General features: G+C 49.7%; 10 protein-coding genes across 10 annotated transcripts; 5 read left to right on the forward strand and 5 right to left on the reverse strand.

Moving 5' to 3' along the window:
• Positions 1–4,411: 4,411 nt before the first annotated feature.
• PEX2_044030 (UBA/TS-N domain protein) lies at positions 4,412–7,163 on the forward strand (the record flags this gene model as incomplete). The annotated part of the gene is made up of 2 exons (XM_016741678.1): positions 4,412–6,991; positions 7,062–7,163. 2 exons carry the CDS (start codon positions 4,412–4,414, stop codon positions 7,161–7,163), a joined length of 2,682 nt encoding a protein of 893 aa, XP_016603380.1.
• A 454-nt stretch (positions 7,164–7,617) lies between these two features.
• On the reverse strand, positions 7,618–9,114 carry trm61 (tRNA 1-methyladenosine methyltransferase subunit GCD14; the record flags this gene model as incomplete). The annotated part of the gene is made up of 1 exon (XM_016741679.1): positions 7,618–9,114. One exon carries the CDS (start codon positions 9,112–9,114, stop codon positions 7,618–7,620), a length of 1,497 nt encoding a protein of 498 aa, XP_016603381.1.
• A 334-nt stretch (positions 9,115–9,448) lies between these two features.
• PEX2_044050 (cysteine--tRNA ligase) lies at positions 9,449–11,913 on the forward strand (the record flags this gene model as incomplete). The annotated part of the gene is made up of 2 exons (XM_016741680.1): positions 9,449–9,739; positions 9,802–11,913. 2 exons carry the CDS (start codon positions 9,449–9,451, stop codon positions 11,911–11,913), a joined length of 2,403 nt encoding a protein of 800 aa, XP_016603382.1.
• Positions 11,914–12,464: 551 nt separating this feature from the next.
• PEX2_044060 (Aldolase-type TIM barrel) lies at positions 12,465–15,501 on the forward strand (the record flags this gene model as incomplete). The annotated part of the gene is made up of 8 exons (XM_016741681.1): positions 12,465–12,537; positions 12,605–12,648; positions 12,699–12,824; positions 12,893–13,001; positions 13,072–13,303; positions 13,375–13,699; positions 14,161–14,228; positions 14,391–15,501. 8 exons carry the CDS (start codon positions 12,465–12,467, stop codon positions 15,499–15,501), a joined length of 2,088 nt encoding a protein of 695 aa, XP_016603383.1.
• A 1,610-nt stretch (positions 15,502–17,111) lies between these two features.
• On the forward strand, positions 17,112–17,603 carry PEX2_044070 (uncharacterized protein; the record flags this gene model as incomplete). The annotated part of the gene is made up of 1 exon (XM_016741682.1): positions 17,112–17,603. The coding sequence occupies one exon, from the start codon at positions 17,112–17,114 to the stop codon at positions 17,601–17,603; it is 492 nt and encodes a 163-aa protein (XP_016603384.1).
• Positions 17,604–17,862: 259 nt separating this feature from the next.
• PEX2_044080 (co-chaperone SGT1) lies at positions 17,863–19,400 on the reverse strand (the record flags this gene model as incomplete). Its single annotated transcript, XM_016741683.1, has 2 exons — positions 17,863–18,384; positions 18,438–19,400. The coding sequence occupies 2 exons, from the start codon at positions 19,398–19,400 to the stop codon at positions 17,863–17,865; spliced, it is 1,485 nt and encodes a 494-aa protein (XP_016603385.1).
• A 216-nt stretch (positions 19,401–19,616) lies between these two features.
• Positions 19,617–22,006, reverse strand: PEX2_044090 (terpene cyclase/mutase family protein; the record flags this gene model as incomplete). Its single annotated transcript, XM_016741684.1, has 4 exons — positions 19,617–19,707; positions 19,765–21,210; positions 21,266–21,729; positions 21,797–22,006. The coding sequence occupies 4 exons, from the start codon at positions 22,004–22,006 to the stop codon at positions 19,617–19,619; spliced, it is 2,211 nt and encodes a 736-aa protein (XP_016603386.1).
• Positions 22,007–22,716: 710 nt separating this feature from the next.
• Positions 22,717–24,219, forward strand: PEX2_044100 (uncharacterized protein; the record flags this gene model as incomplete). Its single annotated transcript, XM_016741685.1, has 6 exons — positions 22,717–22,990; positions 23,078–23,144; positions 23,209–23,317; positions 23,391–23,558; positions 23,617–23,688; positions 23,749–24,219. The coding sequence occupies 6 exons, from the start codon at positions 22,717–22,719 to the stop codon at positions 24,217–24,219; spliced, it is 1,161 nt and encodes a 386-aa protein (XP_016603387.1).
• Positions 24,220–24,617: 398 nt separating this feature from the next.
• On the reverse strand, positions 24,618–25,222 carry PEX2_044110 (E2 ubiquitin-conjugating protein UBC7; the record flags this gene model as incomplete). The annotated part of the gene is made up of 2 exons (XM_016741686.1): positions 24,618–24,871; positions 24,973–25,222. 2 exons carry the CDS (start codon positions 25,220–25,222, stop codon positions 24,618–24,620), a joined length of 504 nt encoding a protein of 167 aa, XP_016603388.1.
• A 253-nt stretch (positions 25,223–25,475) lies between these two features.
• Positions 25,476–27,144, reverse strand: PEX2_044120 (scramblase family protein; the record flags this gene model as incomplete). Its single annotated transcript, XM_016741687.1, has 3 exons — positions 25,476–26,504; positions 26,564–26,735; positions 26,789–27,144. The coding sequence occupies 3 exons, from the start codon at positions 27,142–27,144 to the stop codon at positions 25,476–25,478; spliced, it is 1,557 nt and encodes a 518-aa protein (XP_016603389.1).
• Between the last annotated feature and the right edge of the window lie 138 nt (positions 27,145–27,282).

Consider the following 27,282-nt stretch of genomic DNA (forward strand, 5'->3'; position numbering starts at 1 on the left):
GCGCATGTGAATGAGACTTTTTATGGAGTGTCTCCAAATATTAAGGTGTAACTAATGCCTGTGTCTTAGAGCTAGGAACAATTGTGGGATTTTCATACTGCATAAAAACCGGAGAATTAATTTGATTTCGATATCAAAATGGGTATTGCCTCCTCAGCCTATCATTTAGAAGAGGAAGATATCGCTTCTCACATGTCATAATATGAACCCTAACACCGTCTCTCAAGTCCAGACTCCAAGGTTTCATATCATCGGCCCTTCCTTTTTGGGAATAATGTGTTTAGACGTATACCTAGGTACCTCCTACTCCGTACCTAGGTAGGACGGGTAATTCCAGGCTCGAGCCTTATTTGTCATTATGCAATGGAGTCTGCATAATACATGTAACATGGACTGTGCAGTGCGAAGGATCATACTGACGTATACTCTGTAGTTGTACGGAGTACTCCGTACGGTGTACGTTAAAATCCTTCGACTCTTTTTGACTCTCATTAGGCCTCATCTCCGGACCGTTTAAGCCCAACCCCCCCCGGTTACAACTAAACCACAATGCAAGGACCCAGCTAACGGGAAGCACGGGCCTGGCCACTCTGTTGGGTCGTTTCAAATTAACTCTGTTTTGTTTTTCTTTCCCCTTTTTTCCTCTTTTTTTTCATTTTTCATTTCTTGAGAATGACGTCTGAAAAATAGATCATAAGTTGTACGGAGTTTATCGTATCTATCCATAGAGATCAAGTGGCAATAATAAGCGTAGTGTGAAGTAAAAATACGAGCACTGAAGGTCAGGGGCAAGACACGATGTGGTCCACCGATTTGATTTCCATTCGCTACCGTGCGGCTCGTCTTCCCGAGGGTTCCGCTGTTGTGGAGTTCCGACTTTCCGTTTTTCGAAGGGTGCAATTCTCATTACGGAGTACATACTCCGTACATTGTAATACTACTCCGTATACGGATTACTTTGTATATGAACTGAATATCGCCCCCGGACTCTTTGAACCCTACTACACAGAGTAGATAGTATATCAATAGTACGGAGTACGTAGGAACTAATTATTGAGACCATGACGACAATGCGGGGTTTGACCCAGAAAATGAGTCTATTAATGAATAATGATACAACCTTGGAAGTTATTAGATATCATCTGACCACGAGACCTTTATCGAAGTACTCCCGAGGTCCGTACTCCGTCCGGAGTACGGAATACTGATAAATCTAACTATAACAAGATGTGGCCTGATTGGCTTTGCCACCGGCATCTCTGATACCTACAGTACACTATCTAGGGTATTCCCAAAGCACTTTTTCAATGTATTTTTGTGTCATATTTCCAAGCAACATTCCTTGGAAAGGCCGTTGCCTACATACTGAGTGGAGTATGTACCTCCCTATTTTGGAATTGGCATGATATTTGAGTATTGTACGGAGTAGAGTAGAACCCCCTTCATCCATCTCCTATTCAAAATATCTGTTCTCTAAATCGAAAATGCAAGCGAGAGGAACTCCCGCATCCCTTGTTAAACTCAGCCTCAGGATCTGCAGGTGAGCCACTCATCCCTCTTAACAACACTACTTAGCTGAGATCTTTCGAACTAGAGGAATACAACCACACACACCACTTGCCAGCATGGCATACCATTCGAAAATCTTGAGGACGCAAGAAAATCAGAAAAATAGTCGGAGCTCAAGTAAGTGATCCTTGTTCTTCTCTTTTCAATGCCTACGAGAATATCGAGAGCTGGCCCAACGTTTTGTACAGATTTTGGGTTGGCATTCATTATTCGATATAAAAACTCCTTATCGATCAGATATGTCTAACCTAAGCATCAGTAGATATTCACTTGCTATAGAAAGGATATCGTCTTACATATATTAAGATAAAACATAGAATGGTTGGTAACCTATGTTGTAGTAACCTAGAAGCGTAACTAGGAGTTATATAAGGCCCTGAGGAATTCTAACCTTTAGTTCTAAGGGTTATCCTTTAGGGTATTAGAGTGTATATTGGATTTCTTGATTCCTAAAAGGATTAATAATAATACTAATAATGATTTGAGTCTAAGGTTGTACATAATAGACTCCTTATATTATGCACTAGAATATATACGAATTAGAGGCGCACTCATGATATTTAAAGACCTAGATTTGATATAACACTACGGAGTAATCGTTAGGTTCAAGTCTGCAAGCTTGGAATGCCTACAACATAGGTCGCCTGGCAGAAGGATTTCCCGGTGGAGATTGCCTAGCGCCCAATTCCGGAGGAGTATGGAGTACTCTGTACTACACTGCAGATATTTACAAGGGGCTAGTTAGTCTATGAGGGGACATGGGGTCCCTATCCCATCGGAAAAGCACTAGGAACTAATTGGTTGTCTGCAGCTTCAAAGAATGTAAGGCGTTGTCTGATTCACTCAAGATAGTAATCTTCGTCGAGCGGACCTAGGGGTTTGGCTGATTCTCAGCTTGGGAGTTCCATCTCTAACTAGTTACATGCACACTAAAAAAAGTCAAAAGACTGTTTCGGCTCACAGTCACAACGGGGTACTTGTTGCTACAATGTGATATCATTTATTTGTACCGTTCCATCCACTTTGACATCTAAAGCTAATTCGGGAGGATCACTATGGAAGTGAACTATACTTCGTATACCGAGTAGTCGTGGATTATATGCATACAGGGTTATACGTAAGTAGTACATATATACTCCGTACTCCGTATGTAGATATGTACTGCCGCTTCTGATGCTTCATCCTTTGCGGAAAAGTCCGCAAGGATCCCAAAAGACCTACGCACGGAGACTGCCGCTGTAGTTGCACTACTCATAGATTCTCCCATCTCGCATAGATGCACTTATCCGGTGGTCTTTGACTTGCCAAACTTCGTTAGCCCAGGCGCTAATGCATAAAGCTTTCTCAATTCGTGATTTTTAAGCTTTAACCGATCCCACGTCATTAGTTTAGCGCATTATGGAGCCGCCCCTTTCTAAGGCTTCCAAAAAAGACACTAATACGGAGTACTATGTATGGACTGTGTACGGAGTCCGGAGCAGCTTTAAGACAATTTATCTCCCACTACCCCCTTTTGATGTTTCCAGACAAGACAAAATAATTCTACAATATAGTCTGAGCTAAGTATTGTGTTTCCCATCCATGACGTTCCCGATTGGGATATGATGTTCATTGGCCAAAAGTAGAGATGGAGACGACATCGCCTCGTCTAGACTGGGAGATCCCCTGATCCTCCGTAGTTAAATTATGATTGAACGGCAATTTAGTTTCGGCCGAAGTCGCTACAAGGTGTGTATGCCTAAATATTTTAGGTCAAGTCTCTTCCGATTAGGGCCAGGCAACGATGATCTTTCTCGGCTATTGAACGGAGACTTTAGCTTTTTTTGCCACTTAGATTATCAACAATTAGCCCATAAAAGGAGTATGGTGAATTGAGGGGCCATCGGTATATTTTTCGAAAGCCCTAAGTGATAGACTTGAACGGAGTGCTTCGTACTCCGTACTCCGTACTCTGTTATGTGGTAGGCTAATATACGCGCACTAAGAAAGGACCCCAAAGCTTACACTATCGAAACCTAAAGTGCTGGTTTTATTGACCAAGTCCTGCTTTTCGCAACCCTTTCCCTGCCTTTACTGACCTGACATAGCTTTGCCAACAGAGGTGTGTTCTCGTTGCCGATGAAGCCGAGAGTTGGTCTCCACAGTGCAAGCTTTTAGTTCCTTTCTCGGTACGTGCATATCGGCCTACGATACACAGGGTGTGATTGAGGGGACTCAGATATCTCTCATCCGTTGCATGTGTGTTGTCAAATTGTGTCTTTTCCACTAATCGGATTTCCCGAGTTTGTGGGGCCACTTGGCTGGAGCAAACTGCGGTGACATCTGTGAATACCCCCCAGGTTGTTTTAGGATTGAGAGCGATTTGAGTGATCATTGAGTTATTGGTAAATCAGAACGTAGTGTAAAAATGCAAAAACAGTGGATAAGGTCTCTGGTTGGCATTTCTCTCACATCGACGTAATTGCATACACCTTGGACTAGCTTAGTTCATGTTGAAGGCACCCTATTTCTGAGGTGCACTCAACCCCAATCTCAAAAAATTGAATAGCCAGATAAGTGAGCTGATACCTCCTCACTCCAAAATATTGAAGTAAATGAAGCTATTCGAAACTGCGAGAGATGAAACAACAGCATCACGTGCCGGCCTCAATGCGGTCTGGATCCCCCACATGTAGGGGGCAAGTGTTCTGCATCTGCTTGATAGAGCAAACGGCCATTGAAATTACTTCGGACTTCTTTCATATTGTGAGCTGGTGAGATCATGGAAAACCTTCATCCCTCTTCTGGGACCTAATCCTCATTCGAACCCCCCAGACGTCACCATCCTTTGCGACAGCTCACCATGGAGGACCTAAACGGTTTGAGTTGGTCCTCCGACTCCAAAACCCAAAGCAAGCCACCACCAATGAGCTCTGGCTACTTGTACCCAAGTATCCCATCAAATGGTGGCTCCGGCAGGTCTACCCCGTTATCTGCGACCTCGAACCGCTCAAGCTCGCCATCGAAGCCCGCCACTTCCACCGGAGATAGCTTCGCTAATCTGGTCTCATTCAACTCTTCCGCCGGAAACAAGAACCTTTCTCTCATGGAACAGCAGAAGCGCTTGCAGGAGGAAAAGGCCAAGAAGGAAGCCGATAACCGCAGTCGATTCGAATCGCAATATGGAGGCCAGAACAACCAATTTTGGGACAACTTTGAAGGACGTACGCGGAGCCCCGCATCTGTACCTGCGTCTCGATCTGCACCACCACCACCACCACCCGCAGACGATGAGGATATCCTGGCCGCCTTCGATGCTGCAGCGCCAGTGGACGCGTCGACCCATTTCCCAGTCCCCGTCTCCTCGAGATCGTCGCCTCAAATCGAAATGAACAGCCGCCTTGAACCTTCCAATGGGGGAATTTCCATGCAGGACAATACGGGGGGTATGGACGCCTTTGATGACGATGACCCATTCGGCCTCAATCAGTTGAAGCCCAAATCCGCTCCTGCTCCTCAGCCTCAACAAGCCGACGATGATGATTTCCTTGGTTTGCTTGGGAAGCCGGTATCAGATATCCCCCACCAGGAGCCGCCTCCCACATCTACCACACCCTCAGATCGAGGACGAGACCAAGATGCATCTCCCATGCCTTCCAACGAGGTCGATCGGGCTATTGCGGAGCTAGTGGATATGGGATTCCCCGCGGATAAATCTCGCCGGGCTTTAAATACCACAGAGTCCGGGACTGACGTACAGGCTGCTGTTGGTTGGCTTCTTACCCAGGCCCATGCCGAATCTCGGCAGAAGACTGAAGGACGTCCCAGTGCAACTCATTCTGCCGATCGCGCCGAAGGGAGCGATAGTCGTAACCGCGACCGGCCTTCGTGGATGAGAGAAGAAATGCCAGAATCTCGATCACGTCAGGACAGACGGAGTCCAGCATCAGCGGACAAAGACCCTGCGCAGCTAGCCTCTCAATTTGGTAACAACCTTCTGAAATCAGCCGGTTCGCTTTGGAAGACTGGCAGCAAGAAATTTCAACAAGCTGTAAATGAATTTAACACCGAGCATGACCCCAGCCAACCGCGTTGGATGAGAGATGCATCCTCTCCACACGATGAACCTCCTCTGCAGCCGCAGCGTCCAGGTCGCCGCGATCAGCCAGCTCAATCACAAAGAGAGCAGCAGGACTTCACCAACGAAGCGCTTCTTCTCGAGTCTGGAGATGGTCGGCCTCAAAAACCTCCTCGTTCTCGTGAAAGCCACCACCCCGACACGAGAGGCCAGCCCCCTAGTGCTGCCCAGCCAAGGCAGCAACCCAACTTCCTCCAGCGTCCATCCCGACCAAGCTCTCAAGATCCTAAACCTCGACTTTCACGGTTTGCGGCTGAAGAGCAGCAGGCGCAAGCATATGTTAGTCCAGCGCGACGCAAGCGACCTCAGGCGCCACTGCCGCCTTCTGAGCCTAACGTCGATCTCTTCGATTCTCCCGCTCCTTCAGCTAGTCGTTCAAAGCCTCCTACCCCAGCTCAGACTGCCACGCCTCCGACGCGCTCAGCTTCCATCCCCGTACGCCCCAAAGCCCCAACACGGTCTATCCCACCTGTATCTCAAGAGGCGCTTCAATCAATACATCGGCACCGCGGAAAGGCTGCAGACTCATACAAAAGAGGCGACTACGCAGAAGCTCACCAGAGCTTCTCCACGGCTCTTGGGATGCTCCCTGACAAGCATCCTATCACCATTATTATCCGCAGCAATCGTGCCATGACAGCCCTAAAGATCGGTGAACCCAAGTCTGCCATTGATGATGCCGACATTATCCTAACATTTATTGGCCCGTCTAAGGGCGAATCAGAGGCAATCGATCTCTGCACCGGGGAACCGCCCAAGCCCATGAAAGATTTCTTCGGGAAAGCTTTAATGCGCAAAGCCGAAGCCCTTGAGCAACTCGAGCGCTGGGGTGATGCCGCACAGACGTGGAAGCTGGCTGTAGAGTCTGGCCACGGTGGCAGCACGAGTATCCAAGGCCGGAACCGTTGCGAGAAAGCGGCTGGTATCAACAAGCCTCAATCTAAGCCCGCAGCCCCTGTTAGGAAAAGACCTTCACCCCCGCCTAAGAAGCCTTCGGCTATGTCTGATCTCACGGCTACGTCGGCATCTGGTGCAGACTTCGAAGCAGTCAGCCGTCTGCGGAAAGCCAACGAGGCGGCTGAGCGCGCCGACGAGGAGAAGTTCGCTCTTTCCGAGAGCGTCGACGCAAGAATTGCTACCTGGAGGAATGGGAAGCAAGACAATCTGCGTGCGCTGCTCGGTAGTCTGGATTCTGTGCTGTGGCCCGAGGCTGGGTGGAAGAAGATTGGCTTGTCGGAGCTGGTTTTGCCGAATAAGGTCAAGATTCAGTATATGAAGGGCATTTCCAAGGTGCACCCTGATAAGGTATGTTTACTTGCTTCTTATGTGGGATTGGCTCCATTTCATATGATTGTCAACTAACATTCCCCAACAGATCTCTACCACTGCCACCACTGAACAGCGCATGATTGCTGGGTCTGTGTTCGGAACCCTGAATGAAGCGTGGGATAAGTTCAGAGCTGAAAATAACCTCTGAGCAGTCCTATCTTCCCTGTTGATACCATCTACCCATCGTCATTACTTCGTTTCTTGCATTTCATGATTCCACTATCTAGAAGGCGGCTTTGATAGCATCTTTGTCCTATAGAGAATTCCACATGAGCGGTTACCTTCTTTATGGTTCTGATCCATGTAGTACGCATTCCTCGCTCTGCATGTTCAGGCGAACAGCTTCAAGTCAACATGTAAGTTGAGTATCGATCGGTTCATATTCCCATTAATGCAGTTATGCCTCTGCAAGGATTTGCAAATGCCGGTTTGATATCGGAAGGCCTGACTACCATCAGCTTGGCTCCAGCATTGCGTACAATGCGAATAATTACACAAGCTTTGAGAAATGATATGTGCGGTGTAAAGTGCCTTCAACGACAACAACGCCTCAGTCTAGTTATGGAAATTTTATGCTAACGAAACAAATCACTGGTATCTATTCATCCTCGTGCCTCGGTGCTCTCTCCTTCGACCTTTTCTTCCTCAACCTTATCTCCCGATTCTGACTGTGGCTTTTCGTCCAATTTCTTCTGTTCCTCACGAAGCCTTATCCGTTCCATCGCAGCCTCTCTCTTCATTTGCTTCTTGCTTGTCTTCAGCTCAGTATCGGGCTTAACGACCTTGGCGGATGGCCATTGATCCCGGCATTTCTGTTCATCTTCTTCAGACCAAGCCCGAGGCAGGATGGCAAAGACTAGATATGACGTGTGAGTTCGGAGGTCCGGCTCTGACCGATGCGTCAAACGACCCTGAGCATATTCGGGGACCTCGGTCTTCTCTTTATAGAATGGTGTCTCCTTCGCAATTGGCTGATAATCTGGCTGGTCTTTGGTCAATCGGTTCTCACGGATGAGCTTGGCACGTTGTTCATCACTGCGAAGCTTTGCGACTGCCTCCTCGACGGTCTTGGGATACATTGTAGCTCCGCGCACGCCCTCGGTATCCAGCCCGATACGATCCCGCTTAACATCGAGACGACGCTGCGCGACTTCAACCATTGAAATATTGAGCCATGATAGCTTGCGCATAGTGCGGATTGTACGCTCTGCCTGCTCGAGGCAGGGAGAGAATGTGCAGAGATAAGCGGGCGACTCAGGGTCGAGAGCGGATTCCTGTCCAGGGGGCGGATTGCGGACGAGATGTTTCAGCGCGAGCCAGGGAGCAGGAAGATCCAGGAAGATGGCACTGGCTTTCGGCGATTTGCCAGTTTTGGGGTCGCCTAGCAGAAAGCCGTCCTCGTAGACATCGCGATGCGTAGCCTCCACTATCCCAGCAAGACCGTGGTCTCTGAGTTCTTGCTGCACTTTGGCCGCGCGCAGTTCGTGGAATTCGAAACTGCATACCTTTCCTAGTCGTTGCCGCTTTGTCGCATCTTCTGTCCCGGGATACCCATTGAAAACGGCGCGAGCGGAGGCGTGTGTGAACGAGCCGCTGCCGGCTCCAGCTTCAATGACTGTACAGCCCGGCCGTGCACGGAGTCGGTGGAGGATGTAGCTGTAGTCTGGGGTGTAGACGACCTGCGTGCGGTGTGGAAGAGATATGGTCCAGGCTTCGGGGGTCGGGGCGAGGATGTGTAGGAATCCGCTCTCCGCAGAGACGGGTGCTCTAAATGATGGCTTCTTCTTCTCTTCCTCTCCACCAGTTGTTGTTGCCTCCGCATCGAGCTCCTCGGCTTTGCGCTTAGCGGATTTGTTGCGACCGCGCGAGCCCGTGTCGACTATTGAAGCGACAACCTGCGCGCCCCAGGCTTTCCCAATCAGAGTGCTGTGTGGGAATGAGCCGAAGCGGGTATTGGTGACCTTTCCTTCCCAATAGCCTTGGTTCTCATCGTCATGGTCGCGCAGGATCGTCGGAATGATCTGGTCGCGACGCAGCTGCAAAAGGGCGAGGTTATCTGTGTCGGCTACAGCGCTCCGGGTGAGAAATGGGGACGTCATGGTGAGCGATATCAATCAGGATAATGAGTATTGACAATCCTTAACTTGAGGCTGGAAGTCGTCGCCTCTCCGCAAAGAAAAAAGGCTATCATGCTCATTGCCTGATCGGGCCACGAATTAGGGCTCAGGGCTCGGTCCTCCCATCCCCAGTTACCGCCAATCACAGCGAGTCCGCAGTTGATGGATGAGTCGATCTGGTCCTGACAAGAGCCCCTCCCCCTCCATTGCGTTTGTTTCTCTCTTTATGCTCTCCCCCCGACCCTCCCTCCTTCCCTTTCCTTTCTTTACACCGTCCAAACAGCGGTTTTTATTGTCGGTCACATCTTTCAGGTTCATGTCTTCTCGCCAACAGCCGCCATGGCGGCAACCGGCCTCTAGCCCGGACGTGCAGCTGCCTCCATTGAAGGTGTGGAACTCTTTGACCAAGTCTAAGACGCCCTTCGTCCCGATCGACCCCGCGGGTAAGAAAGTTGTGTGGTACGCGTGCGGACCGACTGTTTACGACGATGCGCATCTTGGACATGCCCGAAACTACGTTAGCACCGATATTATTCGGCGAATTATGCGCGACTACTTCAAGTTTGATGTCAACTTCGTTATGAACATTACAGACGTGGACGACAAGGTATGACTTATAGTTGTGTATATAGATACAACCTCACGCGCAGTGACTCACCAACCCCATAGATCATCCTCCGCGCTAGACAACAACACCTGTTTAACGAATTCGTCGCCGTCAACCCTACGATTACCTCGGAGGTCCTAGATACCGTCAAATGTGCCTTTGTTGCCTACTTAAAGAAGAATCTTCCCTTGCTCGACTCCGAACTCCCTCCGTCGCGGTACCAGGATGAGGTTGAAAAAATCTATGCGACTATCTTAAACGGTGGAGCTTTGCCAGGAAACGAGAAGGCAGGTGATGATGAGGCTAAGGTTAAGATGCATATCAAGACGGCTGCCTCCGCCGCAAAAGTCATCGCGCAGGCAGAATCCCGTGATGGCTCGAGCGCCGACCCTGCTCTCTTTGCTGAGTCGTTCTATTCGAGTGCGCAGGATCTCATTTTGCCTTACCTCGATGCCCTGAAGGGCGCATTGGTTGATGCGAACGATCACAGTATCTTCACCAAGTTGACTAAGAGATATGAGGACCGGTTCATCAAGGACATGCGCGACCTGAACGTTCTTGATCCCACTGAATTGACTCGTGTGACAGAATATGGTGATGATATTGCCGCATTCGTGGATCGCATTGTTAAGAACAAATTCGGATATGCTACAAAGGATGGATCGGTGTACTTTGATATCAATGCCTTCGAAGCTGCGGGCCACCCGTACGCTCGACTTGAGCCATGGAGTCGATCAGACAACAAATTGGCTGCAGAGGGCGAAGGCTCTTTGGCTAGCAAAACGACAGAGAAGCGTGGTGCTTCCGATTTCGCTCTCTGGAAGTCGTCCAAGCCAGGCGAGCCCGCCTGGTCCAGTACCTGGGGCAAGGGCCGTCCTGGTTGGCACATCGAATGCTCAGCCATGGCATCAGCTCGGCTGGGCAACCAGATGGATATTCACTCTGGTGGTATTGATCTTGCCTTCCCGCACCACGACAATGAGCTAGCCCAGAGTGAAGCATACTGGCACGGTGACCACGGCCATGACCAATGGGTTAACTACTTCCTTCACATGGGCCATCTGTCCATTCAAGGATCCAAGATGTCCAAGTCGCTGAAGAACTTCACTACCATCCGAGAGGCGCTTGATCGCAAAGACTGGACGCCGAGAAGTCTGCGCATTGTTTTCCTCCTGGGTAGCTGGAAGGACGGCGTTGAGATCACAGAGGATCTGGTAAACACTGGCAGCTCATGGGAGGAGAAGGTGAACAACTTTTTCCTCAAGGTGAAGGATCCTGCGGCTCTCCAGTCGTCAGGCACCGACACCACCTTTGCTACTGACCTGGAAGCCGCTAAGAAGGCAGTCGACGACCAGCTCTGCGATTCTTTCAACACTGCTGCTGCCATGGCATCGATCTCAGAACTTATCTCCAAGTTCAACATTGTTGACAAGGCCACCGTGCCCTCTAAGGACGTTCATGCTGCAGCCCAATGGGTTACCTACATGGTGAACATTTTCGGTCTTAACGGCACCGCCTCGGCTGATAGCACTGAAATTGGCTGGTCTGGTATTGAAATACCCGAGGAGGCCAAGCCCTACTTGTACCCTCTGTCGGCTATGCGTGACACTCTCCGTGAAGCCGCGCGGTCCAAGGCCGGAATCTCCGCCAAGGATATCGAGGCGGCAGTTGCCAAAGCATCGGCACCCCAAGAGGCTTCCGAGTCTGCCAAGCCATACGCTGAGCTTTTCTCCAACTTCCGTGCCAAGGTGGTGTCTTTGGAGTCATCCGATACTATTGGCAAGGATATTCTGTCTCTGTGCGACCGGGTGCGAGACATTGACCTCTTTGATGTCGGTATCGCTCTCGAGGATCGGGAGAACCAACCTGCCCTGGTCCGGCCAGTCACCCAAGAGATGCTCAAGGCGCGGGAAGAGAAGGAAATCCGGGCTCTCCAAAAGCAGGCCGAGAAGCTGAAGAAGGAGCAAGAAGCTCTCAAGAAGGCTGAGAAGGGCAAGCTAAGCCACCTGGAGATGTTCCGCACCAACGAGTACAGCGCCTGGGACGATGAAGGCATGCCTACCCGCGACACTGCGGGCGAGGAGATCACCAAGAGCCGGGCGAAGAAGCTCCGCAAAGACTGGGAGCGCCAGAAGAAGGCACATGAGGCGTGGTTGGCTACTCAGGCCAAATAGAGGCCAAAAACAAAAGAGAGCATTTGATTTTGAAATATCTAGCTTGATAGGTATCGGGTATTTTTACGGGTGGGTTTCCACTTTGCATCGCGAGGCGTTTCTGTCGGCATATATCCTTAACTTCTTATGCTATACAATGCGAATATTGCCTGATTGGGATTCTTTACCTTTTACTCCTCTTGATTTGCTATATTTCTACTAGTTAGTTGTTATGGCACGCTGTAAGTTTCATACACTCGTATCTCATACTTCCGTCATACTTTATAGCCCATCCCATGTTGCACCACAATATACATGCAGTAATAGATGCAGAGTTCATATTTAATGCATATGATTCATCAATACGGCCCACTATCAAGTCACTCGGGCCGACAAATCCGTGCCACCTGCGGAGTATAGTACCCCGGAAGCCCCCAATTAAAGGCTTTATGGGGTTGGAGAAAGCGGGATGCTCATTCCCCTCTTTGCTCTTCTCTTCTCTCTATCAGATCCTACCTATGCTCGTTTGCTAGCTCACGAATCTCAAATTTACCACCTACTCTACGCTCAAGATGGCAGTACAGACAGGTCTTGACTATATGCGTTTGCGCACGCAGATCGACTGTGATACGCTGGACGACGAAGGTACGCCAACTGACCCTTCTACATCGTAGAGATTATTATCAATCTCAAATAACTGACTACGTTTTAGTCGCCAAAACCCTGGGCCCATTCCAGGACTGTACTTCCAACCAAGTAAGCATATGAACATTCTACATAATTCGGTCATGAAACTGACTTTGCAGGCTATTGCACTTGGCGAGCTTTCTAAGCCAGAGCGGTCTAGAATCCTTGTGTTATCGCTGTCAGATGCGGCGATGCTACATCCGAAGTGGTCCATGGAGGTTGAAGAATTGGCTGTCGAGATTGCGGTGAGTTGTTGTTTTGATTATAGCATTGATGGGCTTGAAGAAGAAGTCGACTAACATCGGTTTGATAGATGGTTAGATTAGCTGTAGGAATGGCGAAACACATTCGTGGACGTGTCCATGTACAGGTTAATCCTTACTATTCGTACTCGTCGGAGAAGATTGTCGTCAATGCACTCCGTAAGTTTAACCCTCCTCCTTGGTACTTTTCTTGATCAGTTGAACCTCATGCTGATCACATTGTTCATAGGAATCGTGCAATTGTTCCAGCATGTCCAGCCCGGCTTCGACGCCACTCGCATTTGCATCAAGATTCCGAGTACATGGGAAGGAATGATGGCGTGTCGCACCCTTGAACTAGCTGGTGTGCATACTTTAGCAACCACTCTGTTCAGCATGACTCAAGCTGTACTCGCAGCTGAGGTAGGCTGTTCATATATCGCACCCTATGTGAACGAATTGAAAGTGCATGTGCAAGCAGGGTAAGCACCGAACTCTTTTTTGAAATCCCGTCTAACACTCAAAATCCTACTTAACACTTTTCCCATTTTAGTTTCGTGGATAAAGCGAAATTGCTCCCGCTTTGCGCTGCCATTCAGAAATATTACAAGTCCATCAATTCGCGCACCAAAGTCCTCCCTGCTAGCTTGACTTCAGTTGAGGAGATCTTCTTGCTTGCTGGGGTGGACCACCTGACTATTTCGCCGATTCTGTTGACACAATTGACTCAGCCTTATGTGAATATCAAGTCGCTATTTGATATAGAGGCGACACTTCCAATCCCGGCACGAGATGTCTCTTTCATCAACGATCCTGGAAATTACCAGATCACATTTACCCGGGACCAGGGTGGTGCTAGTCAGATCAAGTTGACTGAAGTAAGTGCATACATTCATCGGCCTTTAAGCTTCGCTGACAGAGATCAAGGCTATAAATATCTTTTGTGATGCCCAGGACAAGTTGGAGCTACTTATGAAGGGAGCTCTCTGAATTTTGGTAGCCCGTGATTGAGGCAATGCCATATTATTTCCGTAGTTTAATATTTCTTGAAATGAAAGGAAATGAAAGAAATGAAAGAAATCCGCACCTGAAATCCCTTGAAATGGCCTATACAAGGTTCTTATACTTCCAGTACACGTGACCACACGACGTCATCCATGGCTCCCATCTTTCATCTGTGGATTTCTCCAATTCTTTTCGCGCACCTCCAATTGCCTTATTTTCCACTTGCACAGAGCTGGGTCTCCCAGCTACTATATCTGTTTATATTGGTATTCTATTTTTACATCGTTTCACTTCCCAACCCTCTATTGAGAATACTTGACTCTGTATCGCACAGTTCGCCTGCAGGATGTTCCCTTCGCAGGCGGCTAATTTTAACATCGAGGCCCTCAGCGGCATTTGCGGGTAAGTTCAACAAGCTGAAAATCTCTTTTTTTCGTTTCATGTGTCTTTTTGTTAGCTGTCATGTTCGTTTAATGCACGCATGTGCGACATCGGATCTAGATCTACTTGGGCCGACGATCTCTGCATGTTTTGTTTTTCTTAATCTAATACTGACCAATCTAGATCCATTTCTATTGCCTGCTGGGTTGTCGTTTTCTCCCCTCAAATCATCGAGAACTTCCGACGTGGCTCTGCAGATGGCCTCTCTCTCATCTTCCTGATCATCTGGCTGGCTGGTGATGTGTTCAACATCTTAGGTGCCGTCCTACAAGGCGTGCTTCCTACCATGATCATCCTTGCGGTGTACTACACTTTAGCAGATATTGTTCTGCTGGGGCAGTGCTTCTACTACCGGGGGTTCAACTTCAAGGAGGAGCTATCTCCCTCGGCCACACCGGACCTTTTTGCAGCCGACAACGCAGAGCGGAATGGCGCCGAGAATCAACCCGCACCAACGGAGAGATCAGCCCTCATCCCGAAGCCCAACGCCCATGTCCAAATTGAAGACCCAACCATAAACGTAACTGGACAGCAACCTGAAGACCGTGCACGCCCACTCTCCGAAGAAAGACGGCACTCGGCAACCTCTTACCATGATATGTTCCACTCATCAGTAGACGCCACCCATCTATCACCTGCAACGCCCTTCGTCGAACCGACATCTGATTCCGCGCGGCGCCGTGCTCAACGCGTCCGCCGTCGCCGCATATCCGCCCTCCAATCCGTCCTTTTCAACCTCACCGCTGTCGCTCTAGTCTGTGCTGCAGGTGTGATGGGCTGGTTCGTCAGCCCAGCTGCAAAGTCACCATCACCGGACTCGGAACCTCTCGCTATGGATGTTCTGGGTCAGGTATTTGGCTATTTCTGTGCAGCCTTGTATCTTGGATCACGTCTGCCCCAGCTTCTCCTGAACTACCGCCGCAAATCAACGGATGGTGTTTCCCTGCTGTTCTTCCTCTTTGCTTGCATTGGCAACTTGACTTACGTGCTGTCTATTCTGGCATACTCGCCTATTTGCCGTGGTGGGTCTTCCGAGGAGATCATGGGGCACCGTCACCGTGCGCATTGTCGTCCTGGTGAGGCGGCTGCGCTGTATGGCCGGTATGTATTGGTGAACTTGTCGTGGTTGGTCGGCAGTGCTGGCACGCTGCTGCTGGATATGGCGATCTTTACGCAATTCTTCCTGTACCGCGATGACAAAGGTGATGAGGAGGAAGAGGAAGAGGAAGAGTAGATATACAAAAGTTAGATGTGATTTATTGCACATATACCAATGTTTGAATACAATATTGCAGAACTCCGACTCCTGTCTTTTCTGGTCTAGCCTTCTTTTGCAGACAACCCATGCAAGGTGAAATCCTAGAGCAAAGGGAAAAGGGCTCAGCTTATTGGTTCTTTTGTCTACATATGACACAGTTGGCCACACTTGTGGCCTTGTGACGGCTTTTTAGTAGTCTTTTTTTAAGATATTTCCCCCTCTTATTGGCGTTGTAGCCAGAGTATAGATAGAAATGGCTTCAAATGTGTAGAACTACTTTCCCATGATAACCTTCTACTACTCCCCTATGCGTTGTTGATGACCTGGCTGCCAACGATGCGATTCTGATCTGATACCCAATCGTTAGATGTCCATCGTAATACAAGCATATACATGCATTCCTCAAAAATTGGACCGGAGACCTTGTGGAAAAGCTGCAAGGCCAGCCAGATCGGCTTATGATGCTTCGCTGGACACGCTGCCACTTGTACAGGGATATATGGCAGCGACTGAGGCTTAGCGGTGCTAGCAAGTCCCGATGATCCTAGAAGTGGCCGATAACATCGCATTGATAGAGTTGTCGGCAAAATACTATTGGTTGATCGGCTTTGACGAAACCATAACACCGTTCTTCAAGGATCCCACGAGCCCCGAAGAGCCGACGGAATCCGAACCAACCGAGTCATGCATTCGCCTCTGGTATAATGAGTCTAGACTAGCGGTCAAGTTTGATTTGTTGAGCTCACTAGACGAGAAGAAGATGTTTTCCATAAATAAGAGATTGCAGAAGCTCGATTTAGGTCGTTGGGGGCCATGAACTATGGATCATACGGGTAAAAAGGTCAGACCCTTGGGCATGAAACACTTCCTATGATGTTGTACGGTCTTGTGCTCTTAGCGTCGATTTGTGCCTGAGGGGGTTATATTAGCTCAAGGCTAGCGGAGACGTAACTTTACCCCTGAACCAACCATCCCTGTTGAGATGCAAGTGTTTCGATATTACCAGACTAGCAAAACCTTACTAGTGCAGAAGTATGGCTTGCAGGACAGGGATCAGTGAAAGACCAAGACTGTTGTGCAGTGTAAAGGGGGGCCGGCGCCAATATAAGTTTCACGGAGAGCGAATGGAAGTTAGACTAAGACCAAGCCCTAAGCGCCCACAGCCTATCATTTAAGCTTTGAGTGCTACTTGCTTGCAGCCCTAAGCTGACTTGTAACCTTGCAACCCCAAGTTTTCATCTTACTGTCTTCGATGATCCCATATCACGATACCCGGTCTATAAGATCCGTGGAAGCTTCCTAGCCAACAATCTATCTATATGGAAATTTGCTGTCGAGTTGGGTTTCATTCTTTGCAGCCTTGATTCCAGCCCAACATCCTCAGAAGTCTTTAGAAGCGAGGATAGAAATGTGTATATATATACTCTAATTCGATCGCACCATGGGGAGAAAAGAGAATCATCCAGATAACAAATCAAGACACAAAGCAAGCGTCAGCAAAAGCCCACCTACAGTTACACAAACAACTCATCAACTGAGAAAAACCATCTACTCTCTTACCCAAACAACCAATCTCCATACCCACCATGATGCAGCACCCACAGATAGTGCACGCTGATACGACCCGAATGGGCAAATGGACCGATTTTGACGGCGTCGAGGCAGACAAACTCGGCACATGCTCAGTCACGGCAATTGTCAACGAGGAAGGCTTTCTACTCTCAAATACTTCCTCGGATGGGTTTAGGGAGATCCCTGCTGCAGAGAGGTTGTGTGCACTCTACAATGGGAACAAAACGATCTTCGGAAACAAGCCTGTGAATGTGTGGATTGTGTACGAGCAGGAAAACGCCGTCAAGGGACGGGGTATCGGGAAGGTTATGGAGAGAATCCGGCCTGCTCGGGTTTTCGAACAGGTGTACAACGGGGAATCTTTCATGAATCGGCCGAGTGAAGAAGGTGCGAGGTTTTGTCTGAAGTTGGTGGGTGGTACAGTCGTGGCTACTATGCGTCGGCAGGATGGTGGTGGGTCTCCCATCCCGATTTCTGGGGATGGGACGACTGTGGTGTGTCGATAGTGTGTGGGAGAAGGTTTGGGTGAGGATTGTGTTGGGTTTTGGAAATATCTATTGGTCGGTGTTTGGAAGGGGGGTTTATATCCAAGTGATTGAAGTCTACGAATTGAACTACTTGCTTTTCATAACTAAGACTAAGAAGACAACTTGAGAAGAATCCGTAAATTGAGACATATTTGACAACTAAAAGTTGCAATACCTTGAAAACACCTCGCTACATGCGGCTTAGCAATGAGAAGAGAGAAAATAGCAAGTGGAAAAATCATTCAGGGTGAGGCTCTACCTTCCCCTTCGCGACCTCGGACCAGTTCGTGCTCAGCGACGTTCCCTGGCTTTCGGTGTAGCTTTTGATCATAGCTCGGCGAGTCTCTGGGTCGGCGCCGGCATACAGCTTCTTGAAGAATCCGTCGACGGCATCACCACCTTCGTCATCCGATGCATCGGCTGCGTTGCCATCATCCCCCGACTTGTCCTTTGGCTTCTTCTCTGTGAGCGACGATGCGACTTTGTCCCAATCCTTAGTGCCGTGGCGCGACGAGGTGGGATACGAAGGGCCCGAGGTAGCTGGCGCGTTTTGTGCGGCTGGACGGTCGGTGATCTCAGTGGTATTGGTGGCTGAGCCTTCGAGGGCACCCCATTTTTGGCCGGTCTTCTTTCGCAGAGTGAGTTCAATCTTGGTGCCCTTGACTGAGACCTTGGACTCGGCGGGGTTGATAGCTGCATAGAGCGGGTCGAGGGTAAAGTCGTATTCAGCGCCAGATGGGAGGGGGAATTGTATCGAGACCTTTTGCAGAATTAGTTTTCAATTCAATAATGGCTGAGCAGAAGAAAACTCACCGAATCTTCTTTCAGATCGACTGCGACACTCTCACTTGGGATCCCCTTGACATAAAGAGTCACAACCACAGAGTCCTGTGACTGATACCACTCATGGCGAATCTTATCCGGGGCAATAGAGGTAGCCGTAGCACTGATGTTTGAGTTTTGAATGTGAGAAGCCAAAGCAATCTCCGCCGGGGAAAGAGTCGATCCCTCTGAGAGCTGAGGCCCCGAGGGCCGAGGCTCAGTCTGCTGCGAGGCTCCAGCCACTCCCACGTTATTGCCAGCCTTGAGAGCATCCCACTGATCCATCACCTCTTCTTCAGTCGGAACGTGGGTGGAAGGCGGGAACTCGGCAATAGAGACAGTGCACTTCGGGTCATCCTTGGGCAGTTCTGCTAGCTTGCGTTGAAGTTTGGCGGTCCAAATCGGCATTTGCGCGCTGTAATTGTTTCGGGGGCCTCCCCATCCGGATCCCGGTCCTCCCATGGCAGCCTGCACCTGTTCCGATTTATTCTCTGGGACTTTCTCACTCTTAGTCTTCTTCGCGATGATTTCAAACACAAATCCTGCATCTCCATATCGTTCAAGCTGGTACAGCGACACGGCACGGCGCATCTGGGCGGAGAGAATCAGCTCACGGTTTCCCCGCTCTTTGGCGAGCTGGAGAGCAATTTCGGCATCGTTGAGTGCGGACTGGTAGTCGGGTCCGCCATCTGCGGGCTTGAGGCGCGAATAGGCAGTCGATCGCGCAATGTAGTATGCCGGAGCGCGGGGTAGCTCACTCAGGGCGTGGGTGTAGTGTGCGATAGCGAGGCGGTAGTTGGATTGGGCCGAGGCCCTGTCACCCTGTGTTGCAGCATTCATGGCGATGGTATCAGGATCCAGCGGACGAAATGTAAGCAAAGAACAGTATTTGCAGTCGTCCAACACGGAGGGATAGATGAGCCGCAGTGGCCCAAGCTCCTGTCGATCACTCATTTTGGGTGGGAGGTCACGTGCGACAGTGTTGTGAGGGGAAGGTGAGGGGAAAGGGAAGGAGCGATGGAGAAAGGAAGAAAGGAAGAAAGGAAGAAATGAGACACACACAACACACTACGACTAAAGCATCGATTGCTCTATGATTCAATATTTGATAATCCCCATTATTATTGATTAAGTAGATAGGTGTGGAATATTATTTTCCCTTGAAATGTTTTACACGAGCTCCGCATTGCCGAACTTCTTACTATACAAGCCCAATGCACGGATAGGCCAGTAGAACTTGTAGTTGGGATATGAGATCATGCTAGAATGAGGGTCAGTAAATCATAACCAAAAGAGGACCAGGACAGTCCAAACTCACCAAGATTGGTTGAAAACCCCCTCAATCGCCTCCTGCAGCCACTCGCCATTGCGCTGCTGACGAGACATCAAGAGCTTAATGCCCCTTTCCAAGGGTTCCTTGTGCGGGTAGCCCGCCTCCATAAGCCCAAGAAGAGACCAAGCAGTCTGACAGACCTGGGACTTCTCGTGCTGAACATACTGATGGGTTGCGCTGCTCAGATAGGACTCGCCCCAGCCACCATCGGCCTGCTGCTTCTCGATCAGGAAGTCACAGCCCCGACGAGAGTCGGCGCTCGTTTCGTATGTCTCGCCGACGCTGGCCAGACTTTCGAGCGCGAACAAGGCTGCGTAGGTGAAGCAGATTCCCCAGGAGCCATACCAGCTACCGTCGTCGCGCTGTACGTGCTTGATGTGGCCGACAGCTTTCTGCTTCGCGGCGCGGATTTCGTCGGCGCGATATTTGGGGTAGAACTTGCTGAAGAGTGACAGAGCTGTAACAGATGCCGTTGTGCACTCGGGGTGGTCGTAGCTGATCATGATTCCGCCGAAGACCTCTGCGGCATTGAGCCACTCGACCTTGGGTGAGGCACGGGTAATTTCGTACTCGGAGAAGCCGCCGCTTGGGTTTTGCATGAGCAAAAGACAATCGACAGCGTCCTTCAAACGTTGTTCGGAGATCAACTTAGGGAAGCCGTGCATCTCCTGTAGCTGAAGTGTTGATCGGAGACCCTCGGCGGTGCAATCACTGACTGTGTAGCCTTGGTCCTTGGTGCTGAATGGCCAAGCGCCCTTACGGTGTTGGCGGTAGCATTTTTCTTGGTCTGGCACGTTCTCTCGCAATTGATGGTCGTCGAGGAACTCGAGAGCTTTTGTCAGCATCGGACGCCATTTGGGCTCGTCGGCGAAACCAGCGACGACGATTGCCTGGGTGATGAATGCCGTGTCCCAAACTTGCACACCATTGGTGCCATTTGCAAGCATGCCCTCACCCTTTACCCACATATAGTCATTCAACCGCTCCCTGTGTTGGCGGACAGAGTAACTGTCAGGGCCGTCGTGGACAAAGCAAGCTACCATGTTCATTGGGTTGTTGACGGGTCCCAGCCCCGCATATTTGGTATTTTCGTCTTCCATGCGAATCAATTCCCAGGTCCATTCCTCAGCTCGCTTGACAATACTAGGGAGGCGAAGGTAAGGGTTCCAGACCCGAACCAACAGTTCATTGGCTGTATTCAACAGCCATGTCTTGGGGTAGTAATTGTCTACCTCGTGAATCGAATTGCGATGCGCAACAAAATCAACAGAGCTGTACGGCTGGGTGTATAGCTCTTCGCGAATCTGTCGTGTCAAGTCGTCTAGAGGGTGGGACCATTGCTTAGACCACAGCCAAGACATTGGGAGGAACACCTGACGCATGTGAATCCACCACCGCCAAGGCGCAAAGGGAACCCAGTCGGGAAGAAGCCTAAGTATTTGGTCAATAAAAGAGAGATTGTACCTGTTGCAATGCGTGAACCAACCAAATCTCAGGGGGAACTGGGTTGACACCCTCCCACTCCATCACCCCCAGAATGCTGAGCCAGAACTTAGCCCAATGAGGACCGTAGATGGCACCTCCGAACTTATGGAGAAGACCCCGAGCTTTGATCATGCGCGGGTCCTCTTCGCTGACACCGATCAAGCGCAGTGCCACATAGTTCATACAAGTACCGAAGACTGAACTGTGGCCTTCGATGTGCAGACCCCATCCACCGTCCTCTGGGTGCTGACGCGCAAACAGATAACGCTTGATCTCCGTTGCATACTCAGGGGGGATAGGGGTATTGGTCACATAGTAAGTGATCAAAATACCCGGCAGCAAGAACATAGGGCCACCATATTCGCAGGCCCAGTTTCCGGGCTCCAGTTGCAGATGCGAGAAGAATGAAAGTCCATTCTCGGCGGCTTCCAATGGCGTCTTAGCTTCTGGCAGCTCTGGAAGACCCTATAATGCGCCGTTAGAATTGGATGAAAATTTTGGAATTTTTGTTAATTGAGTGAGGGCTAGATACTGTTGGTATTCCCAAGTGATATTTATCAGCTATGGTCTGCGGCCACTCTTGGTTTTCGACATCAGATTCGAGATACCGCCATGTTTGGCGGCCTTCCTCATCGACCAATCGCCAGCGCGAGTAGTCGGTTTTAAGATCTCCATTGTCGTCTGGGGTGAGATGACCCTCGGCTGGGGTTCTCCATGGCCCAATATGAGGAGTAGAAGACATGATATGAGGAATTGGGTCTTTTTCGCCAATCCAGTAAAAGACGATAAACAGCTTGGAGAGTCCAGCCGCGGATGGAAACCGGGGTAGCTTAGTCATCAGTATCACGACTGCGGTGTAGAATAAAGAATGTTTTGCATCATGTGATATCAGGCAGACAAATTGATCGAAAGGAGAAGACAGAAGAGGAAGAAGAGAATATTAGGAATGTTTTGATCAAAGAGATATGGGACCTAGCAGGCGTGGTGGTGATGTGGTGATGTGATGATCTGCTCTAGCGTTGCTCTATACACGCTAAGAACTACAAACCTCAAAGAAAAGAGAAAAGAAATAGTTAATTAAACAAAACGAAAATGTTCAGAGTATAGAAGCCCTTGGCAACAAATTCTAGATATAACGAGAAAAGGGAGAGAAAGGAAATATTCGAAACATAGTATGACATATAGGAACCAAATCCTAACCACTATAGATCATCGAGTCATAACAAGTTAAAGGCTTTTATTTACCAGCATTTAATCGAAACTATAACTTATAAGAGCTACTGTTCTTCCAATGCAAGATCTATACAAATGATGCTATCGGAAAGTGTCATGTAAGCTCACGGTGCCCAGGTGGTCTACGGGTAGATATGGTGTTGCATCTACTCACAGCTCTCGATTGTCCTTCAACCCCAGCACCGCCTCCTCCCCTTGCCCAAATCCACCCCAATAGCAATGGCTGAGCCATCAACCATCCAAAATTTGGAAATAGACGATGGTCGAGATCCTTCAGTCCAAGAATTCATCGACAACACCCTCGCCGCCCTCATCCACGGACTCTCACAGTCCCCGACAGAGGCAAACATCTCCATCACCCTCAAGCGCAGAGCCAGCCCAATTGCTTGCATCATCAATCCCATCACTGGAGCTCTGGAAGCGAGTCCCAGGGCTGAGACACACAGGAAATACTCTTGGCCAGGGAAGACGGCACACGAGGCCTGGAAATTTAGTAAGATCTTTCCTCCTACACTAGTAAAAATAGCACCTGGGCATTCTTCCTAGATGACAAACTGACCGAGTCTGCTTGTTCTGATAGCCGTCATCCTTCGAATCCTAGCTATATTGGATCAAGCTATTCGAACGGGCCAGCTGATCTCCAAAAGGTGAGCTGGCAATGTCTAGGAACTAGTCTGGAAGGTATGCTGAACATACCCATACAACCACCAGAGACATATACTATATCGACCCGGAATTCTTCCGCGTACAGTATATCGTTGACCACATTGTGGATGACCTGGCGTACACCATCGGAGTGAACAGAACGGCATTGAATGTGGTTTGTCCTACCGAATCATCTGGCATCATAGCACTGCGAGGTCGGGGAGCTGACATAGTAAGCGGCTTTCTAGGAAGCAGCAGCAAAAGGATTAGTGACGGGAGACTTTCGATTGATCCGTGGCTCCCATATTTTGATCGATGCGCAGTCTGTCACCGAGGACACTTTGATTCCCCGCATAGAGGACGGAGATGAGATTGACATTTCAAGGGTCCGCTGGGTACTGGTCATCGAGAAAGAGGTACGAAGCATGGAGAGACAAGTCATGCAGAATCAGTACGCTGAGTCCCTGTCCACAGGCAGTCTTCCACCGGCTCGCGCGAGTAAGTTACCACACCAGAGCACTAGCCGGAGAAGGAATCATGGTCACGGTAAGCTGCGTCGTATACTGTCCTCCAAACGAGCGCCTGAGCTCAACGCTACTCGAACAGGGCAAAGGATACCCCGATTTCATGACACGAACGTTCCTGCGAGCAATGTCCGACTTCGCATCCAACCAGAGTAGATATCCGCCCCGTTTCTATGCCCTGACCGACGGTGATCCCCATGGAATGGCCATCATGTCGACGTACAAGTACGGCTCGGCTGCACACTTACACCAAAATGCGAGGCTCAGTATACCGAGGCTACAGTGGCTGGGTCTTCGAGTGACAGACATCATAGCTGTTCCGGAGGTACTTGGTGACACGGCTCTTCTTTCGTTGACGACACGAGACCGCAGGAAGATCATGGCTATGCTTCGGAACAGTCCTGTATGGGCGAGTGATGGACCAGAGCCAGAGTGGCGTGCTGAATTGCAGCGGATGCTGGTTTTGAATCTGAAGGCGGAGATTGAGATCTTGTATGGGTGCCAGGGGGGATTGGAGGGGTGGATTAATCGGCGGATGTTTCGGCAGGAGTGAGATGCTATAGGATCTGTATATCTAGGAAGGTATAGATGTATAGACCACATGAAATAAAGACAGGAAGGAACGATATACCATAGTACTTGCCATGGACCTCCATTACTTTATATGAGAATACTAGAGCAGATGCAAGATTTAGCGAATCTATTGAAGAGAAGAAAACGGTGTATCGAAAGAACTGCATGTATTTCATCCGCTATCATAATGCGAGGATAAGAATGCACTGTACAGACCGAGAAGCCATCGCATATCCAGACCATGCAAAAGAAAAAGAAACCCTTGGAACGCCATTCATCAAATCTTGACTCCCGGGCAGCACAAGCAGACCAGGTTGATAGCCATCCACCTGTGCTGCAGCGAGAGAACCGAGGCATTCATCCGCAGCCTTACTCGGCTCACAGACCCAGACCCTTCTTCACCTCATCCCTAACCTTCTGCTCGTACTCAGATCTCCGCTCTCGCCACATCTTAGCTGCCTCCACATTGGCTGGACTCTCATCATTCGGCTCGGCAAGCATACTCATAACAGAGATGAGGATCTTCTCCACGCTCTGGATGGGTGACCAGCGCTCCGAGGCGTGCTCGTAGTGGTTTGGGTCGTCGCCGGGGGGATGAAGGATGGAAATGCAGACGGTTCCATTGGGGTAGACTATAATCCAAATTCGTCAGTAAGATGTTTGCCATTGTGTATTTTGCAACGCAGGTAAGTAGCCTGGCGCAAGTCACTCCTGAGTTATCCCGGTCACGTACCGTTCGGGTGCCACACGCCACCTCCGATGAACTTCATTGTCGGCGGGCTCAAGGGGTAGTCTCTTGGGAACTTCAGCTCCGCTGCGAAGACGCCGCCCTCGAAGGGGGTTTCCTCCGGGCCCTGGATCAGGGCTTCCCAATAGAACATGTCATCTTCGGAGACGGGACCTGCGGTGATACCCTCTGGGGGGTTGGTGGATAGGTTCTTGTATTCGTGGAAAAGGCGCTTTTGGGCGACGGAGGACGCCATTTTTGCAGTTTAATTGATTCAAATGCGAAATGCAATTCTGGGAAATACTTAGGTGGCAAGGTTGTCTGCGGGGACTTGGGTGGGATAAAGGGTGGGGATGGAATAATTCCGGGGCGGTGGACAAAGCGTGGCGATACTGTTGAGGAACCTGGATCTAGGGCAGAGATAGAAAAAGTGCGATAGTTCTGGTTTAATAGTAAATATTACATCTAAATTGTGAATGTTATAGTACAGAAACTAGCCCTCACCTGCATCACCAGTCGAAATAATCACCCTCATCACCGCCGTCACCAATGTCACCTCCTTCGTCACCCCAAGAGCCACCTTCACCCCAAGGGTCTTGAGGTCTATCCTGGAAGCCTTGTGAGTCCGGATCTACCGGCTCCGGTGCTGAGGCATTTGGATCGGCTGTGTTGCCTCTATGCATTGCTTCATACCCGGCCATTGCACCTGCAGTGGTAGCACCTGAAACCATACCATTTGGCACACCACCAGCAGTTCCAACTCGCTCAAGAGTCCCTCCAGCGACTCTACCAATGGCACCGGCTTCACCGGCGGCAGCGCCTTCTGCAGCTGCACCGCCAGCGGGAGCCTGGCCGCCCATACCGAACCCATACGGCGAAAGGCCAAATACACCATGGCCATGTTGGCGGCTGAAGTAATCGAAATCGATGCTTACGGCTGTAGCCAACATGACAGCACGTTGGTCGAGGGTCATGCCTAAGGGTTTGTTGCTGTGTGACGTCTCGGTGCCGAGAGCTGCGGAATCCATTCGTATTGCGTAGACACCGGTGTCTGTGAAGATTTCGCGAGCAAAGCCTGCGAAATTGCGATTAACGGATCCGACTAACTGATCATCTGCTGATTTCAGGGAGAAATCCCATGATAGAAAGGGCTCATTGACGTAGGCAAATTGATTGAATTGGCCATGGTTTTGGTCGGATGTTCGCACTAGTTGCATCTGCTGTGCTTGTGATAAACCAGAGTCAGATAGCGAGATATCACGGGTTCCCATATCTGTTTCCGGGTTTGGCGATTGGTGATGAGTGAAGAGATTGTATTTTCGCCGCAGAGGTGCCCACTGCTGCTGGGCTTCGCCGATAACTCGCATTTGACCAAGACCGAGTGGGGATACCCTTGCACTCGATCTGGCGCCAGGCTCAATGAGAGAACCGGGGGTTGTGCTTTGAAGAGATGTGGACGCCGAGTGAGCATTTGGGGTTTGATCAAGAGGATCATATACATGGATCTGAGAGTTAATCCAAGAAAACGGGCGATTGAACTGCGATGGTCAGCCAGACGAAAATCACACCAATAGATGACGATTCCATGTGAGCTTACTCGAAGAACTTCGTTTTCTTGTCGGTCAAATACATGTGTCACAAAACTTCGGTGGGTATGGAACCATTGCCGTGCCATTGTACTTGCCAATCCCTTATCCTGTTCTGCCATATATCCAATGTGGTTTCCCTGCGCATCCATGATGATATACTTATTCGCTTGTTCAAATCCACTGAAAGAGTCAGTAAAATTGTTATCTCAAGTAGGCACCCGCGCAGCACTCACATCAGAACATTCATCATCTCTAGCTCTCGTTGTACGACTATTCCTGAATTCGCCAGTATTGAAGTTGCGGGGTGGTTTTCTTTAAGCACACCTCTGGGATCTTCAGACACGTGAACGGGAGAAAGTAGAGTGTTTTGCGAGGGGTCATAATTTTGATTTGTGTCATCTTGGGGCTCAGGGGCACCAGGCTCAGGCTGCTTCAGAGGTTCGGCTTTCCTCAAAGTCTGGATGAGATTTGGTCTTTTTATGCTATTGCGAGGACCACGCGGAGATGCATGGCTTTTGAAGCTTGAAAGAGCTCGGGTTCGAGCTGGTGTCCACTGTTTTTGCAGGGATCGGAGTCGTAAGCCCCACATGGTAGCTCAGAAAGACTAGATTGACCTGGAGAAGGATTGAGGCAAAAGGTTGAAGGAACGCGAGGTTGGTAAGTAATCCACACACTCCGCCGAGACGCCGAGAAACTGATGACGGAAGGTCACTGCGGAGATAATCGG

Source organism: Penicillium expansum (genome assembly GCF_000769745.1).
Source record: "Penicillium expansum strain MD-8 chromosome Unknown contig145, whole genome shotgun sequence".
In the NCBI taxonomy this organism is placed as follows: Eukaryota; Fungi; Ascomycota; class Eurotiomycetes; order Eurotiales; family Aspergillaceae; genus Penicillium; species Penicillium expansum.